Source organism: Cajanus cajan, chromosome 10, assembly GCF_000230855.2.
Source record: "Cajanus cajan strain Asha chromosome 10, NIPB_CcT2T_4, whole genome shotgun sequence".
Lineage (NCBI taxonomy): Eukaryota > Viridiplantae > Streptophyta > Magnoliopsida > Fabales > Fabaceae > Cajanus > Cajanus cajan.
In genome coordinates, this window is record NC_138526.1 from 49,181,042 (window position 1) to 49,198,309 (window position 17,268).

General features: G+C 30.9%; 2 protein-coding genes across 4 annotated transcripts; both read right to left on the bottom strand.

Annotated features, from left to right (window-relative positions):
* Positions 1 to 1,393: 1,393 nt before the first annotated feature.
* On the bottom strand, positions 1,394 to 5,665 carry LOC109805517 (Calcium-dependent lipid-binding (CaLB domain) plant phosphoribosyltransferase family protein). Of its 2 annotated transcripts, none has more exons than XM_020367604.3 (2): positions 5,266 to 5,665; positions 1,394 to 4,754 (listed from the first exon to the last, which is right to left on the bottom strand). In XM_020367604.3, the coding sequence occupies exon 2, from the start codon at positions 4,718 to 4,720 to the stop codon at positions 2,396 to 2,398; it is 2,325 nt and encodes a 774-aa protein (XP_020223193.1). In that variant the 5' UTR covers positions 4,721 to 4,754; positions 5,266 to 5,665; the 3' UTR covers positions 1,394 to 2,395. The 2 variants fall into 2 exon arrangements, with proteins under 2 accessions (XP_020223193.1, XP_020223194.1); XM_020367605.3 differs by lacking the exon at positions 5,266 to 5,665 and adding an exon at positions 4,968 to 5,244.
* Positions 5,666 to 11,046: 5,381 nt separating this feature from the next.
* LOC109806546 (NAD(P)-binding Rossmann-fold superfamily protein) lies at positions 11,047 to 16,018 on the bottom strand. Of its 2 annotated transcripts, none has more exons than XM_020368987.3 (12): positions 15,748 to 16,018; positions 15,526 to 15,666; positions 14,861 to 14,909; positions 14,598 to 14,615; positions 13,480 to 13,595; positions 13,301 to 13,414; positions 12,770 to 12,820; positions 12,264 to 12,352; positions 12,117 to 12,177; positions 11,915 to 11,989; positions 11,628 to 11,738; positions 11,047 to 11,405 (listed from the first exon to the last, which is right to left on the bottom strand). In XM_020368987.3, exons 1-12 carry the CDS (start codon positions 15,871 to 15,873, stop codon positions 11,280 to 11,282), a joined length of 1,077 nt encoding a protein of 358 aa, XP_020224576.1. In that variant the 5' UTR covers positions 15,874 to 16,018; the 3' UTR covers positions 11,047 to 11,279. The 2 variants fall into 2 exon arrangements, with proteins under 2 accessions (XP_020224576.1, XP_020224575.1); XM_020368986.3 differs by having other exon boundaries at positions 11,047 to 11,411; positions 15,748 to 16,017.
* Between the last annotated feature and the right edge of the window lie 1,250 nt (positions 16,019 to 17,268).

Here is a 17,268-nt window from a genome sequence, read left to right on the forward strand (position 1 = left end):
TTGATACGACAAAAAGTAGTACCTTTAAATTATGTATTTGCCCTCTCTGTCTCTTTTTATTTTTATTTGATGCTCTTTAATTAAAAACTATTTTGTTCTGTACTTTTATATTTCTTGGGATTATCCCCACGCAATTTCGCAGATGAAAAAGAATATTCTTTTTTATTTGAAATTGACTTTCTAACGATATAAAAATAATGTAGTTATCAAATAATTAGATTAAGAATACTTTACCTCAAGAAAATAATAAATAATTTATAACATCAGCTGATGAATGTCAAATTTTAAGATGCTAATTATGGGTTATGTTAATGGGTTATGTCAGCTGGAAAATGAATCCTTAATACCCTAAAAATATATTTTAACATATACAAAGAAATACATATTACTATCTCAGTTCCTTTTTATTTAGGAAAAAAATTGTTTTTGTTTATATGTCATTTCAAAGTTTAAGAGTATATTGTTTATTATCTTGTAAATTATACTCTTATATCTTATTTAACTTTTAATTAATTTACTCTTATAATTTACATGTATTATTATGAAAAAAATGAAAAAAGTATAATAAGAAAAAGTTATTGCATGACAAACATAAAATTTTATTGTATTTATTAATCTGTGTATGACAATCTTAAATAACTGTTAAAAAAGGAAGAAAGGTAATAGATTTGTGATTGTGAGATTGTTTTAGTTTATATAAAAATAGCATGCGTGATTATAAATTGGATTGATCTTCTGACCAAGTTGACTAACTTTAATTTCGTGCTAAAAATAAAAACCAGAATGAATTAGGTTGATGGCCTGAATTGTTTTAATAATGTATGGATTCGGATAATCGAATAAGGTATAAGTTTTAAAACATTTAACACCTCACCCGCCTATATTAATATATAAAAATACTTAATGTTTATGAACTTTAATCTTTAATTTTATTTATTCTTTTTTTAGATTGAAATTTTTAGATAAAATATATTTTTTTAATTTCTTTTTTTCAATTTCTCTCTCTTTTTTTATTTTTGCTTTTTAAACATTTAAATATAATGACTCATTTTATAGATAGCTTGAGTTGACTAGTTTGACAGCCACAAATTGAACAAATACTAATCAACCCAACTGAGCCATTTTTATGGGTTCAAATTTAAAATTTCCTCAAATGACTCCTTTCTTGTGATCGATCACTCTTGATAAAAATAAAAATAGATGAGATGGAATATGTCCCACAGATGTATATATATATATATATATATATATATATTACAGATTGGCACTTGAATATTGTTATGTTTTTCCAAACATTTTGTAAGAAAAATTGTATTGATTGGCATGCAATTGTCCAATCAATTTGCACAAATAAATTATCAATAAATAAGTTTTAAAAAAATTGATATCATTTTTTTTTCCTTTTGCAGTGGTAATGAAAATGACTTTCTGAAAACATATTAACAAGTCAACTAAATGGTGATTATGAATGTGATGCTAATTATGGGGTTAATGCCTGGTTTAGTGCAGTACTACAGTCTAGTCTCGGTCAAACATCGCTGCAGCCATAAGCCAAAATTAATTAGATGCACTATGAAAAGTTCATTGACAAACAGTAACCTTTTTTATGAAAATGACATTTCTACAATAAAGATAAATTTTCATACTTTGAGCAATTCTTAATAACAATTACAAAATTATGGAACTCGTATTATTTGGTGTTTTGCCAATTGGCAGGGCAGAGGCAACGCGTACATCAAGCCATGGTTTCTAATTCTGAAGCAAAGAATGGTTACATTTGTCATTAAACAAACTCTTTCATTCAATATTGCATTCTATTTCAAACAAAACTTAGAGACAATATCATGGTTGTTATTGGCATGATTCTTCCATCGGAGTTAGAGTTTCAACTCACCTTAATAATATGCGATGACATTTGATGTATACATATTAGTGCAATAAAACTTTAATTCTGATCGAAGAACAACACTAACAATTCCTATGACACTGCAAGGAAGTGTTATCCTTTTATTTATCTCTTAGAAGTATTGTTCAGTTTAAATGCTTGTTTGTTTTTTGGGGATGAAGGAAAGATTTGTTGCAGGGCTTATAATCAACTATGATGGCTCTGGCTCCAATAGAATGAGACAGTCCATTAGTAACATCAACTATACTTGAAATCACTGAAAATAATAATGACTAGTTTGGCACACTGAAAACATCACAGGGTTACAAGGAAAATCTAGCTAAACCATTCATAATTCACATTAGACAGGCATAATAGCAGTGACATGAAATTATACACTTACAGTTTATATGGACAAACTTGACATATTATCTTAGCCATTTTGATGATGGGGCAAGTTGCACAATTGTTCTTCCCTGGCTTGAAAATATCTGATCAAGGCAATTATGTTTACAATATGCTATCTACTCTAGCAGGCAACCTCTTGAAGTAGTTGAATGGTACTGAAGGATGTTTCTGGCGGAATCTGGGGTGCCTTAGGACATAGAAGCCAATGAGAAGGGACACAACTTGGAAAGGAGTAACATAGAGAACTAGTGCAGCAATGAAACAGAATATCACAAAGAGTGTGGTAGCTCTTGTGTCTCTCCAGCTTAGCAGATTGTGGAACCTTTCTCCTTGAGTGGCAAGGTCACCTACAACAGTTTGCACCTTCCCTGCAATGCTTCTCAAACGATCATACCTCATCCTAACAATGTCTGATGATTTTGAGGTTGGAAATGTGTCAAACTCTTCATCTAGTTCATCATGATGAGCAGCATCAGCATGTGATAGTCTAGTGTCCATATGAGGAGGGTGTCTAGGCCTCCATCTGAAGTTCCAAATTCCAATCAGAAAAAGGTAAAGGAAAATTGTGGGAAGTATTAGCTCTGGATAAAGAACCAATATTATGAAAAGGATATGAATGAGTATGGATGTGAGAGGGTTTTTCCAATTGCATATCTGATCAAACCACCTTCCAAGGGCTACCAACCCTCCTAGAACTTTGGTTATTCTGAAGAAATTGGCTTTGCTCCTTCTCATACTCCACATGTGTGAATCCACATCTAGCATGTATTCCACTACCTCTTTCCTCAAGGGTGGTTCAGCCCTATTCAACCTCATTGACACAATCTGAATAGCTTGATGCCTAAGACTGTCCAGCTGAATCACAGATAGAGGATGGATGTAGTGCATCTTTGGCAACAAGGGCTGTGAATACATACACAACATGTTTATCAAAGATAAGCTTGTGAACCTTACAGCCAATTGCACTTCTCCCATTTTCTTCACACCTGAATTGTGCAATACCAAAAGAGGGTAAGAATGTGTGTATACCCTATCAGCTTCAAGAGTGGATAGCCTAATTCTCACCTTCCCTATTCTTGAATCCTTTGATCCACCTGATTTGTCTCCCCCGTGTAAATGACCATTATCAAAGACCCCTATTGTGATAACAGTGCATGGATCAAAAACCTCCCAAATGTATTGCTCATTCCACCTTGGAGCAAGACTATCTACGATTGTCCTAGTCCTGATCCACTTTTGTCCATATTTAGCAACACAATAAGCATCTGTGGTTCCTCTACCATCTCTTGTTTTCATTGGCATTAGCCCTTGTGCGCTTATTATCCCAACTTCCAGAATTCCAATGCTAGGCTTCCAAAGCTGCTTTGCAGTTGGCCTAAGATCACTACTATAATGAGTTGATTCATCCAACACATGGTAGCCACCTTCCAAGCAAATCCTCAAATGTATCCTGCTTGAGAACTTACTCTCTTTCTTCTTCTCCCCTTCAACAACCACATGCTTTTCAAGGTTAAACCACTTTGTGTTCACAGGCTTATGGTCCAACCTCCTTTGCACAATGTGCAAAGGAATCACACACCTCCCCAGGATTTCATCCTTGTTTGGCCCAACCCGGTCTTCTGCAGTCAGAACCAAGGGGTCCTCAAATGGCTCAGCAGCAACAAACATCAAGTCCTCATTCCACATAGGATTTATGGTCTTAATTTGAGATATTCTAGTTCTTAAAAACTGAACCCCCAGATTAGCCTTCACAAAAACTTCAGGATACCGGCTTTTGTCACTTGGCACCAAATCCTGAGCTTCAATAACATTGACCCTGACATACCAAAGCTTAGGTGAAAGGTAAACCTTTGATCTTATGTTTGCAACAGCCTCAGGACCAACAGTTGCTGCATCAGAATGCCATGCATCAGGAAATGCCTCATCTGCTTGAGTCCCCATCCAAACTGCCAACATTAACTCTCCCTTGGCCTTGTCACCTCTCCTATCTTCCAACCTGTACCATTGTGGAGCCAAAGGGCTATCTGGGGGCACACGTTTTGGGATTTCATTGAGATCAAACATCACTCCCCCCACAAAGTCATCCACAACAACATCCTTATCTTTCACCACCACCTCCAAAACAGAAGCTTGAATCCTCTCTTTGGAGAAGGCAAAAACCTGATTCCACTGAGGGTTGGACTTTTTCTCAAAGTGCTTGGTGAGGCCCTTATAGTTTCCAAGCTTCACTTCAACATAGGGATCCACACCACCAGTAACATCCTTCCCTGGTAAATCCTTTGCTTTCACCACTCTAACATAGAGGTACTGCATCTGTTCAACCAGATCATAGGTGCAGGATAGCTTGTCCCTCATGACAGAACCTGCCCCTATGTTGGGTGAGGTCTCCTTGAGAGCAAACTCAAATGCCTCTGCTGGCTTATGCATCTTCCTCTCTTAGACACTACACTCACCAATTAACCTGCATGAATTCTCATTTTGTAAGTAAAAGAACACTTCAGATGAAGAAAGCTCAAAGTCTTTTTGGATACGTTTAGAAGCAGTTTTAAGAGCTTTTTTTACTGAACAAAAACATTATTTTCAGTTGAGAAGCTCTCAGAAGCACTTCAATTTTACATTAAAACAGACTCGACTAAATATTTACGAAGAGTGAGCCTTAAAAGAAGAAATGCACCTGCTGCTGCTGCGTTTAAAGAACCATCAATTCAGAACTTGTGTTTTACTACTGTATACAGATTTTCTCAAGAGAAACATTTCATCCAAATAAACATGGCACAAGGAAAAGGCAAAAGTTGAGCGTGTTGCATTTTTTTGGTTTATATGGATTCTTTTTCATGTAGCAGGTTTTGTGTATTAGTAGTGTTTCTTCAACTACCACAACAACTCAAACCAAATATTTTTGGTAAATGTTTGGTGTTCTTTGAAGCTCATGCACGCGCACACGCAACATATATAGAAGATACATTACTGACCTCAAACGTCACTGCTGCTAGGTGCAGCTATCTTCCTAAGTTCTTCTTGGTGCACAAAAGACCAACACAAAAGGAACTACGTAGTGAATCTGTGAAATTAACATGAAACGAAATAAGAAAAACGTGTGATCGGTTGAAAACTGATTCTCTATAATGCATTAATTCTCACACATAAAAGGAACTATATATCAGCACAGCAAACTACCTTCTGCAACTCTTGTCTCTTCCTTTTGTCTGGGAGAAATTATCTTTATAGTAAATTTTTTTAATAGAGATAAAAAAATGAGAAAAAAATCATTAATGTGATGAAAAAAATCATACTATCATTCAATTATAAATAATTATGTGTGGTGTATGTGTTTGTTGTTGTTTATAAAAACTATTTTGAAAATCATAATAATAATAATAATAATTTTTGTTGGTTACTGTAAAAAAATAATAATTACACCACAATACATAGAAATTAACCTTGATAATATAACTCTTTTGGCAGAAAATATCAATGTATATAGCTTTCCATTTAAATAATGGTGCTTATTCCTATAACAGCTTGTGCTAAAGTAAATATGATCTTCAGTTTAGGGGAACATGGTAGAATTAAACCCGAGGCACACGTTCGAGGAATTTGATATTTTGTGGCTCTTTTTGTTTCAGGTTAAGGGAATGTGATTAACTGATTTGTTAACGAAAATGTGCTTTGATAAAAGTAGCGGAAGAGTTGATTATAATGGAAGTTGAAAGTTGACACGTGGTAATTTAACTTATTGAATTAAAATTTAGTAAAATAATTCACCACCAGCTAATTAAAAAAGTATTTATATAATTTTTAAGATAATTATTATAAAAGTTAATAAATTTATTATATAATATATTTATGATAGATGACAAAGACAGGCTATATTGAACTATTAGTGTATATCCATTTTTTTTCTCTTAGATAAATTTTATTAAGATGTGTACTTATAATATAATAAGTATTTTATAATAAAAACTTGGTATTTTTTTAGATATTTAAAATCAATTTTAAGAATTATTGTGAAAATAATTATTTAAAATTTTATTTAACTTAGGTTTTTATAATTGAATATTTATATATTCAATTGTCTTTTCTGGTTTTTACACAATAGACATCCACAATCAATAATTTAATATTAATTTATTTTAAGACATATATATTACTAAAGTGATTTTTTTTTCCTACAAAATTTTCATATATGTAGTTAAGAATCGAACTCCTAATTAAAGAACTTCAACTATCTAATTATGTTGCTGTAAAAAAAAACTATCTAATTATAATAAAGCTTGTTAGTTAGTTGTCTTGTCTTTGGTTCCATATACTTGAATTGCAATTTAACGAATGAATATGCGACTTTAAAAATGCTACATCTGCTTTAAAAACAAAATACTAAATCTGGTTCCGTTTAAATATTTTACAAAAAGTAACGAATTTAATTCATCCATAACGTTCATATTTCTCTTAATTTTATTCCCACTATGAAAGGTAAATTAACATATACTTCCGCCAAAATAAAAGTTATTTTTTACCATAAGTAATTGTCCTTATTGTTTCTAACAAAAGAATTTATTTATAAATATAAATGGTTACAAATAAAATAATAATATTAAAGTGAAATGTAAATAATAATGGACAATCATCATTAAATAGTCATAACACTTATTTCATTCTTTCAAATTTCCTTTTTTATTTTTATTTTTTTCATTTCTATCTAAGTAAATTTTATTTTTAAAATAAAATTCGAGCCATATATAATTCTTGAGATTATAATTCCTAAAAATACACTATTATACCTTCAAACACACGTATCTTTAACCTTTAACTAACTTTTATATCTTGGAACTAATAATCAAAGCAAATTTTTTAATATAGTCTTTCTTTCTTTCGATCTTTTTACCAAATGGTAAAGGGGGGACATTTGCATTGGAATTGTTGGTGGGGTTGTTGTCCTATAAAGTGTGGTCCAACAATAATAGTAAGGTAAAAGGAGAAAAGAATAACAAAGTAATTATATTTCTAGTACAATTGTACGCTCAAATATATTTTTTAATTATATTTAAAATATTTGATTAAATTACATTTTTATTCTTCTATAAATACTTTTCTTAATATAGTTTATTCTATATTAAATTAGAATTTAAATTTTGAATAAGTTAAGAGACACCAATCGTGTTTGTTTTTGTATTTCACATCCCCACATGTTTCTCGACTATTTCCACGTTTGACTAGTGAGTTTGATTTCGGAGTCATTTCTTTCTTTCTTTCTTTTTTTTTTTTTTTTTGAGGTTCGTTGATTTCTTTCTTATTTTTCAACGTATGGTGAACCAATCTTTTATAGTTATGAAACTAAAAATTGCAAAAAAAAATGTACAAAGGACGATCGAGTGCGTCTTTAATTTTTCTTGTTTATTTTCGAAAGTATGATTTAAACAAAATCTTATATTATGTAGCTTATGTCTAAACAATAATTGCGAAAATTCACTGCTGAAAAATTAAGCACGTAATTCATCGTTCGTATTTATTGAAATGTGCTTATATTTTGAAGAGTTAATTGTGTTTTTCTACTTCTATGATTTTTTATTAGCAGAGGAAAGAGACATGAAATATTCATTTTTAAGAGGTTTTTGGAAAAGATAGTTGCAGAAAAAATATATTAAGATTAAAAGTGAGTGGCCAACTTTGGAATTTTATTCCCATTGATACACAAAAATTTAGGAAAGGATTTAGTGTTTGACTAAAAAGCGACATGAGAGTGTATTTCATAAATCATTTTAGTTAGTTTACAAAGAAAAATAATTTAAATAATAATTTTTACGAGAAACAAAATTATATTTAAAATTTTGAAATTTTATCGCGAAATAGGATGAGGACAAGGTGATGATGTCTTTTAGTATGTTTTTTAGGTGGAAGAAGTAGAAGGTGATGATGTCTAATAATGCATGAACCTTCTCTGAAAAGTGAAAAGAGTATAGAATGCGTGTTTTGAAAAGACAAGTCGACAAACACCTAAATCATTGCTCCCACACGACAGATTCAGTTTTATTTACAGGTGATCATTATGTTTGGACCGTACTAACGATTTTTATTTTAAAAAGTTAATTATCATGTATTTTTGTAAAAGATTTACCTAAATCCTTTTTATGTAATATATTGATTTTTATTTTTATTTGTAAAAAATATTATGATTTTTATAATTTCATTTGTCTTTATAATATACTATTATTTTCTTTTTATCTTCTAATATGTGAATATTTTGCTTAGTTCTTATTATTTTTTCAAAAAATCAACTCAAAAAGAATAAAATATTATAGAATATATATATATATATATATATATATATATATTATAAAGGCTGAAATAATATAATAAGAATAAAAAAAAGGTAAAGCTTACATTGACTATTTTAAAAAATAATTATATAGGACCAAAAAAAACTATAATTATAAACACTAAAAACAATTTAAACGAAAAAAGTATATATTATGAATCAATACAATTATTGTAAATATCATTATTAAAATAACTATTAAGAAAGTTACAAACTTATCTAAAATACAATATTATAATATTTATAATAATATTTACCTTAGTAGTCTATTTAGGACTTAACCACACACGTGTATGTATTCTTATGCTTCAGCTCAAGGTGATAATTCTTTCCGTCCCTTTTATAAAAATTAATTTAGAAGTCTTATTTACTACTTTTTTATATATATAACAATCAATATTCAATATAATTAATAAAAATAAATAACAATCAAATAATGTCTCATACATTTCTCATAAAAAAAACATACCCGTAATTATGAGTATTTTTTTAATTTAATAAACAGTAATGAAATACATTGATATTTTAGTCACTTTGTGAGTTTATTTTTACAATATATGAAGTGCAGTTTGGAAAGTTTAGTTGGATTCTTCATATTTTCAATAGAAATTAAAGAAAAAAATTATTAATGATGAGTAATTAAAAGAATGAAATAATAAAAATATTTTTAAAAAATAAATAAATAATATTTCATTAATGTTAGAGATATTTTTTTTTAAAAAAATATTATTAACTTGATTAGCTATTTTTTTTAATCATAATGAATTAATTAATTAAATTTTATTAAAAAGAACACAAAAGAGTAATTGATTTCACTCTTCCCATGTTATAATGAAGTTTTCTTCATCAACTTCACATTCCCATTTTTTATTTATCATTCTTTCTTAAATAATGCTACATATACTATAAAAATTGTGCAATAATTTATATAAAAATATTCTGTCTATCTATCCATAATAAATAAAATAATGAGAAGAAATAAACAAAAATGATATTGTACGAATTATTATATAATTTTTTTAAACATATAACACTACTCTAAATTAATTAATTAAATTAATAGCATTTGTTAAAATTAATTAACAAAATAAGTAATAAATATAAAATGGCATACATGACCTTTTTAAGCAGTCGTGTAACTTAGGGATGGCAAATATACCCGTACCCGCGGTAATACCCGAACTCGTCCCGACTTTGACGGAGAATACCCGGTTTGACCGGGTACGGGTACGGGTACAGATATGTACTTACCCGTCCCGTACCCGTACCCGTCCCCGTTTCCATTTTTAATTTAATACTCACTTTTAATTTAATTATATTAAAAAAAATTAATATTTTTTATGTGTGATTATTTATTATAATATGAGATAGAAAAATAACTTAATTATAATTATAATATAATAAAAAAATAATTTAAAAATATTATTTTTTTTACAAAAAATAAAAAATAAAAAAATTGACGGGTACGAGTATACCCGATACCCGACGGGGACGGGGATGGGAATGAAAATCACATACCCGGCGGGTACGGGGACGGGGACGGGGATGGATTTAACTCGCGGGGACGGGACGGGTATCATAAAACCCGTACCTACCCCGCCCCGTTGCCATCCTAGTGTAACTATTATATGATCAAAACTTACAGTTCTCACGTTATTAAAATGAGAATTGTTCTCACTTGATACACCCCAAGAGAAAGAAAGAATAGGAAGATAGTTGCAAGCAAGGAAAAAAGAGCAGAATGCAGGGAAAGAAACATAAGAGAAGTTAGTTATTTTTCCTTCTTTTTTTTTCACTAAGCCTTTTAAAAAATACCTTTTTTTCCTTTTATAATAATTAAGTAACTTGTATTTTAAGATTTTTTTTTTTATCAGACAGAAAACAGAAAAAGTTTGATTTAGCTTATCCTTTTAAGAACCAAAAAAGTTTGAATGGAATTGCTCGAGAATAGAGAGAATTTTCTGAATGAAATGTTTCCTATTCGGTTGAATACAGTACATCCTTTATGCAGAACGACCGTACATATAAACTCTCCTACATATGCAGAACGACCATATATATCTCGAGTACTCTAGAGAATACAGTACATCCTTTATGCATCCTTTATGATCATGAACCACACGACATTCTTACATATGCCAAAATTTAAATAAATCATACATTATATAACTGTCAGTTTAGCTAAGCTTCCCTTCTAACTACACAATCCAGTCCACGAAGTGCACCATAATTATAGAAATTCTTAGGTGCTCGAGAGCATATATAATATCACTTGAGCTACTACATGGGCAATCATTAATTATATTTTTGAAGTTCTAGCTGAGATGATATACATTTCATGGTTGAAAACGAAATATGAGAGCACCATATTTCTCACAGTATTAATATTACATGGTATATTAAAATAATGGATCCGGCTTATGAGTGTCCTAAGGTGTTTCAATAAAAGTGGCAAATATTAGTAGTATTTCAAATATTCCGCCTCAAGTTATTAAAAGTTTCGGGTTCAAGAGCATAGCAGCAACAATTTTAATAAACTTATACAAATCCTAAAACTTCATCCAATGACATTGATCAGCTTATTCATCTATACTTAACTGCCTTGCTCGACTCAATATTCAAGACCAATACAGTGATTATCGGAAGACACTGAATAATGTTGCCATTACCTCAAAATTTTTTCACATTAACTAGCTCACCTTTCCTTGCTCCAGATTCAAGCATTGCCTCTAAGACAGCAACATCTCTTGCACCCTCGACAAAAGAGAGGCGGGACTCAGCCTCAAATTGACTCCCCTTCAGCTAGAAGGGAATAAATTAGACTAGAGAATAGCACCTTGTTTAGATTGTTTTTAATTTATTTATTTTTATTTTATGTGCATGAAGTTGTTTGAATTTACGGTTCCATGAATGTTTGGACATACAATTGAGGGAAAGAAGGAAACATGATAAATCAACGAGAGGAATTTGTTTTGGAATTCAAATATGAGAAGGAGGAAGCATTTTGTACTCGATTACCTTGAGGGTGTTTTCAGATACATCATTAATAAAAGCTTTTAGTTCTTCTGTTACTCCACTGAATGGGAAGAAGGAGCTTTTGGTTTGTCCATCGGCACCATGTAACGTAACCTATATGGCATCATAAAACAAAAAACAAATGCGGGCATTTTAGGTGAGAAAAAATGAAAGATAGCTGACAGTGCTTTTGTTAAAATACTTTGCAACTTGGGTGATATTGAAGCAATGCTCAGATCCCACCTAAGATATTATTTGTGAAAACCAGTAACTGAAACTACAGTATATACCAGGTAACCATGTTGTCCTTGGAATCCACGCTCAACTTGTACGGTTCCATTCAAGCCAACAACTCGCCACAAGGTCTATAATGTATTAAACGTTATGAGTTAAAGCTTAAGAGAATAAATACACGAATAATAAGCACATCTACTGCCTGGCATGAGTTGAGCATATGTGTATTTGTAAGATGAATGATCGTTGACCACATGCCTTGGGTGATCTGGAGGAGACAACCATTACAAACACTCCTGAACATCCATTCTCCAAATGACTAGGGCAAAACATATCAAAATTAATCTTAGATTTCCACTTTCCAGTCATGTATTGTAAACTTAACTCCAAGAAATAGAGGCTTACAAGACAGATGATATATTATCTGGGGGAGGTAAGGTCAAATCCACATGAGATGTCATAGCTGAAACGGAAACCACCTCACACCCAACAAGCTGCCATAGAAAAGGTTAAGACCAAAAGACCATCATTGTATAGAAGTCAAGCATAAAAGCCCCTTTTCTAGGATTTCTAACAGAGAAATAAGTTGAAAGGGAACTTTTAGAATCACAAGCAACTTTACCATTTGAGAGTCATTTTCAGTTATCTTCCACAATTTATGCACTCAGTAGTGTTGAGTGTGAAACAATAAGCATGTCAAAATATCATACAAGCAATAACTTTTCAATAATCAAGTGTATTTTTTATACGACTAGTTCATAACTTCAAATTATGATGCCAAGAGTATCAGTTTGATAAGAGAAATAATCAAAGGAGATTATCTGCACTATAAATTTCACTAGAAATACCAGAAAGGCATGAGATAATAAACAAAGTAGTTTGTGAATTATACAAAAAATCTTTAAGATTACCATTCTTAACCCTGCAATGAAATGCACACCCATATCAAGAATGAAACCTCCCTGCCAAAAAGAAAAAAGGATAACTTCACATAAGGAACCAAAAAAGGATTTATTACGATAAAAAAGGCATAAAGTGTTATGCTAATAACATGAGTTATTGAAAATTTTTCAGAATTTGCAATAGTTTAGCTATCAAATATAGCCTCAGAAAAGAAAATACATGAAACTGAAATGAACCTTATTAAAAATGGGTTAGAATGTCTCACTACTCCATTGGTCGTGTAATATAAATAATTCAAACTTGAAATTGGGAGTGAGTGAATAAAATTAAAACCTCATTCTTATTCATTATTATCGTAGAGTTTGTGATATTAAGATATCACATATTCTTCAATATTATATTAAATAGTAGAGTTCTTTTAGTTTTTAGGCCAAAATGGTAGAGTTCATTGAAGCGATCCAAAAGCATAAGTTGTATGACAAATGCTCTCTTGAATTTAAATAGACAAAGATTGTGCAACTTAATCACAAAGCACATACAGTGAAATTGCGCCTCCAAGAGCTTGAAAAGTAGGGGTTTGAACTGTTCATTGATCCTTCAATAATAACATGGACACTCATCATTTTCCCAATGCCAGCAATTAGTTTCTTGCACTGCCAAAAAACTTATGTGACTGCAAAGTTGGATTCATAGATCAAGATCTCAAATAAACAAATACCTCTACTAAGCCAGGCTCAAATCGATAATTTTCGGCCACAGACCAAATCAATTGACCAGGAGCATCAGCAGAAATAGATTTGTAGCTAGATAATGCAGTTTCCAATTCACTTGTACCTGCATTATTATATTGATATATAATTAAGCTAATAGTTTAAAATTTTAGAAAAGCATATTAAAATATTGTTTATACAAGACATGATAACAATATGATCAACAAATTTTATAGGACCAGCATGATAAGGTAACTGACAATTAGAAGGGGATATACATGGAACACCGATTATAGAAGCTATCAATGTAATAGAGAGAACGTTATTTTTCCAAGTCATTATCAAAAGTATCATTGGGTCCTAACAGAATTCTATAACACAATTGAAATGGGAATCATGGGATAGTCAACAACACCCCTGGTGAAATTTTGTACTCCAGCTTGTGTATAACTTGGTACTTGACTCATGATTGTCACTTACAAATAGATGAGTATCACATCAAGTAAGCAGCCATATTACCCTCCACCTTTCTTCTTTTCTAAATTTTCTTTTTTACCTTACTCTTTTCTATGAAAACCCTAACCCAGCCGCAGCAAGACTTGAATGAACTAGATGACAGTCATGAGACAATTCTTTGCATTCTTAGTCAGTACTGGTTCATCAGTAAAACAATAGCATCTTAATTTAGGCTTTGAATTGAACCTATCATATTTCCAAAGGTAAATGAAACAATTAGCATTAGAAAGTGTGGAGGTCCTCAGGAGTTTCTAAATGCAACACAGTTTCGGTTTGATTTCAGTATTATTGCACTGAAGAAATTTACTTTCAACATGTCTTACATCCAAATTCTTCTTCATTACCTTAATACAATCTTAGAAGATAGATTGTAAAGTAATATCAACATGTGAAGATGAAGAAACTGAGGTCTAGTTCTCCTAGAATCATGTGAAACAATGCTCTTATGACTTGGTCAATATTTTTTTACAGGGAATAAAATAGATTTTGCATACACACTATGAAGAATAATAATGATAACAATAAAAGAGGACCAAGATAGGTCCACGTAAAATGCTCATCTACATAGAGATAGAAGTATATAATTGCTATAACAAAACACACTACTTACAAGATGCCGCAGGTTTCTCTTTATATCCGCCAAATTAGGCAGCCAACGGCCCAACGCATATAATATATCCAAAAACAAGCAGAAAATTTAGTCAATGGCACAAAAGATTAAAGCCAAAATAAGTGAGTATCAAACATCAGTTTACTGGCATGATGTCAAGTAGCCAGGTAAGTTCCTCACCAACTCAATTAAACTGCCCCGCATAAGAAAGGCAATATCTGGCAAACCAACCATGAACACATTACATCTAAAAAAATCATTACCTTGAAGGACATGTTTACCAGCCCTTAGCATTCTCAGTGAGATGTCAACCTGCAACAATTGATTGCTCTTAAAAATAAAATACTGCACAGAAATCGCCAATTCTGAAGAATTCAAGAAGAAAAACCCTTCTAATTCCAATTGAACTTGACTGACAAATAATTTGTTTATAACATTCAAAGACAAACTCATCCCTATAAAAACAACTCGTAAGACGAGAAGTGCCTAAACTTTAAAAGCTCATATCAGTCGACTATCTCTAGTCAATATGGGACTAATGTTTTTTCCAATATATATGTAGCCAAGACTATTGGGATTGTTGCGTGGATGGATAAAATAGTATGTGACCAGATAATGGATCTAGAATAAGTTTTGATACCATTTTAGATTTGGAGAACTCGTCCTATAAAACCAACTTGTAACTTGTAAAATGAGGGTTGTGAAGGCTTTATAAATTCTTATCAGATACTAACCGGTAAGAAGCTTGTAAAGTGTGGATTGACAAATAACATTTCCCCTTGGTACGAATGATAACTCACGCACTCTGGTCAACCAATTGAGCTAAAACTCCATAATATAACAGGCAATATATGCAAGTAGATGGCATTATGATTATTTTTATTTAAATTGAAGCTAATGAATAGAGGAAAGGAGAGAAATAAGAAACCTGATTTTGTCCAGCCAAAACGACGGCAACAGCATCAATTGATCCGTCTTGGATGATGTCATGAAGACCGTTATCTCCCCATTTACAGTCCACTCCGGGAAAGTGTTTGCGAGCAACCTCTACGGCAGAAGTAGCGGATTCCTGCGCGGGAAAAGGATAACGAGAATGGAACAAGACAAGAGCGAAAAGAAACACTAACAGCGTTTTGGATGAGAATGAGACCTGAGTGCGGCTCCAAATGGCTTTGAGAGTGAAGAGATGAGAGATCTCGGAGAGTCTGGGAAGGTACTGAGTCTTCACGAAGATACCAGCTCCAAGAATGGCGATCTCAGGAAGCTTCGTCGCCATAGCTACAATGCAATCTGCACACTTTCAAGTTTCAAATCTCACCACTCACCGTGCTTTTCTTTCTCACTGTTTCTCCTTAGCTTTCATTCTCAAGCTCATAAACCAACTACTTGCTTCCATTTTATTCTCACTTGGAGCCTTACCTTCTACGCAAGAGACCAGAATTTATCAAAATTTTATGAATAATAAATTTTAATATTATAAATAAATTTAACTATTCTTTTTATGAATTGGTGTAAAAAAAACTATTTTTATGAAAATAAATTTAAGTATTTAACTATTAATAAAAACACAAGTGTTAGCGGAGTAATTATTATTGCTGTGGTTATCATCTGCATTAATTTTTCTAATTGCCTTTTTTTAGTGACCTTTGAATAAATACATGGGTTTTACTACTCCAATTTATTCTAAACAGTAACTAATTTTGGCGTTTGAGGCTTCAAAGCGTGAGGGTCTATTTAGAAGTTGTGGCCATGTCACACCGAGACAATTTTTTTATATTATCGATAATAATATTAAATTTTAATATATTTTTAATTTATATAAAATGAGTATATTTTGATTTAGATCTTTATAAAAAAAATAATTTTTTTCCTCTTTATAAAACTTGAAACTATCATCTTAACTCTATTATTATATGATATTTTTTAATTCACTATATGTATATTAAAGGGTTATATAACCATTTGAGGAATTTTCTATATTTGTATTTAATATTTTATTTACATGTGACACTTTTAAAATTTTTTTATGAATCTTTAAAATAATTATTATATATACATTAAAATGATCTTTAGATACCAAAAGTAGTAGTTTTAGGTTTTATAGGAATAAAAATATAATAAAAAAATTTACAAAAGCCAAAATTAAAATTTATTTATTTTATAGGGATAAAAATAATACTTATAAAATTAAAAAAAAAATAAAGAAATTCTTTTACATGAACCAAAATTAAAACTCATATTTTATATAGTCTAAAAGTCCATTTAACCCTTATTATGATTATACTCTTTTGTATTCATATACACCTTCCTTATGCCTCTCTTTTCTTCTTAAAAAAAACCCTAAACGTCTTTTAACTTATCTCTTTTTTGAATAAATTTTATTTCAAAAAGTATCTTTTGTAACTTACCCCTCTCTCTAACTATTTTTAATTGATTCTTCTTTTTTTTTCTTAATTTTTCTCTTCAAAAATCAAAACAATCATAGTTGAGAGTGCAAGATAGGATTTAAAATATCATAAATATGAGATATGATTGTATAAAATATTTCAACAGCTTAATTTCATCTCTTTAAAACCACTCAAAACCCAACTTATCATTCCGCGACTTCATCTTCACAATAAACAGCTTTTAGCTATTATTTTAGAAAAATTTTATGATACCTTCAATTATT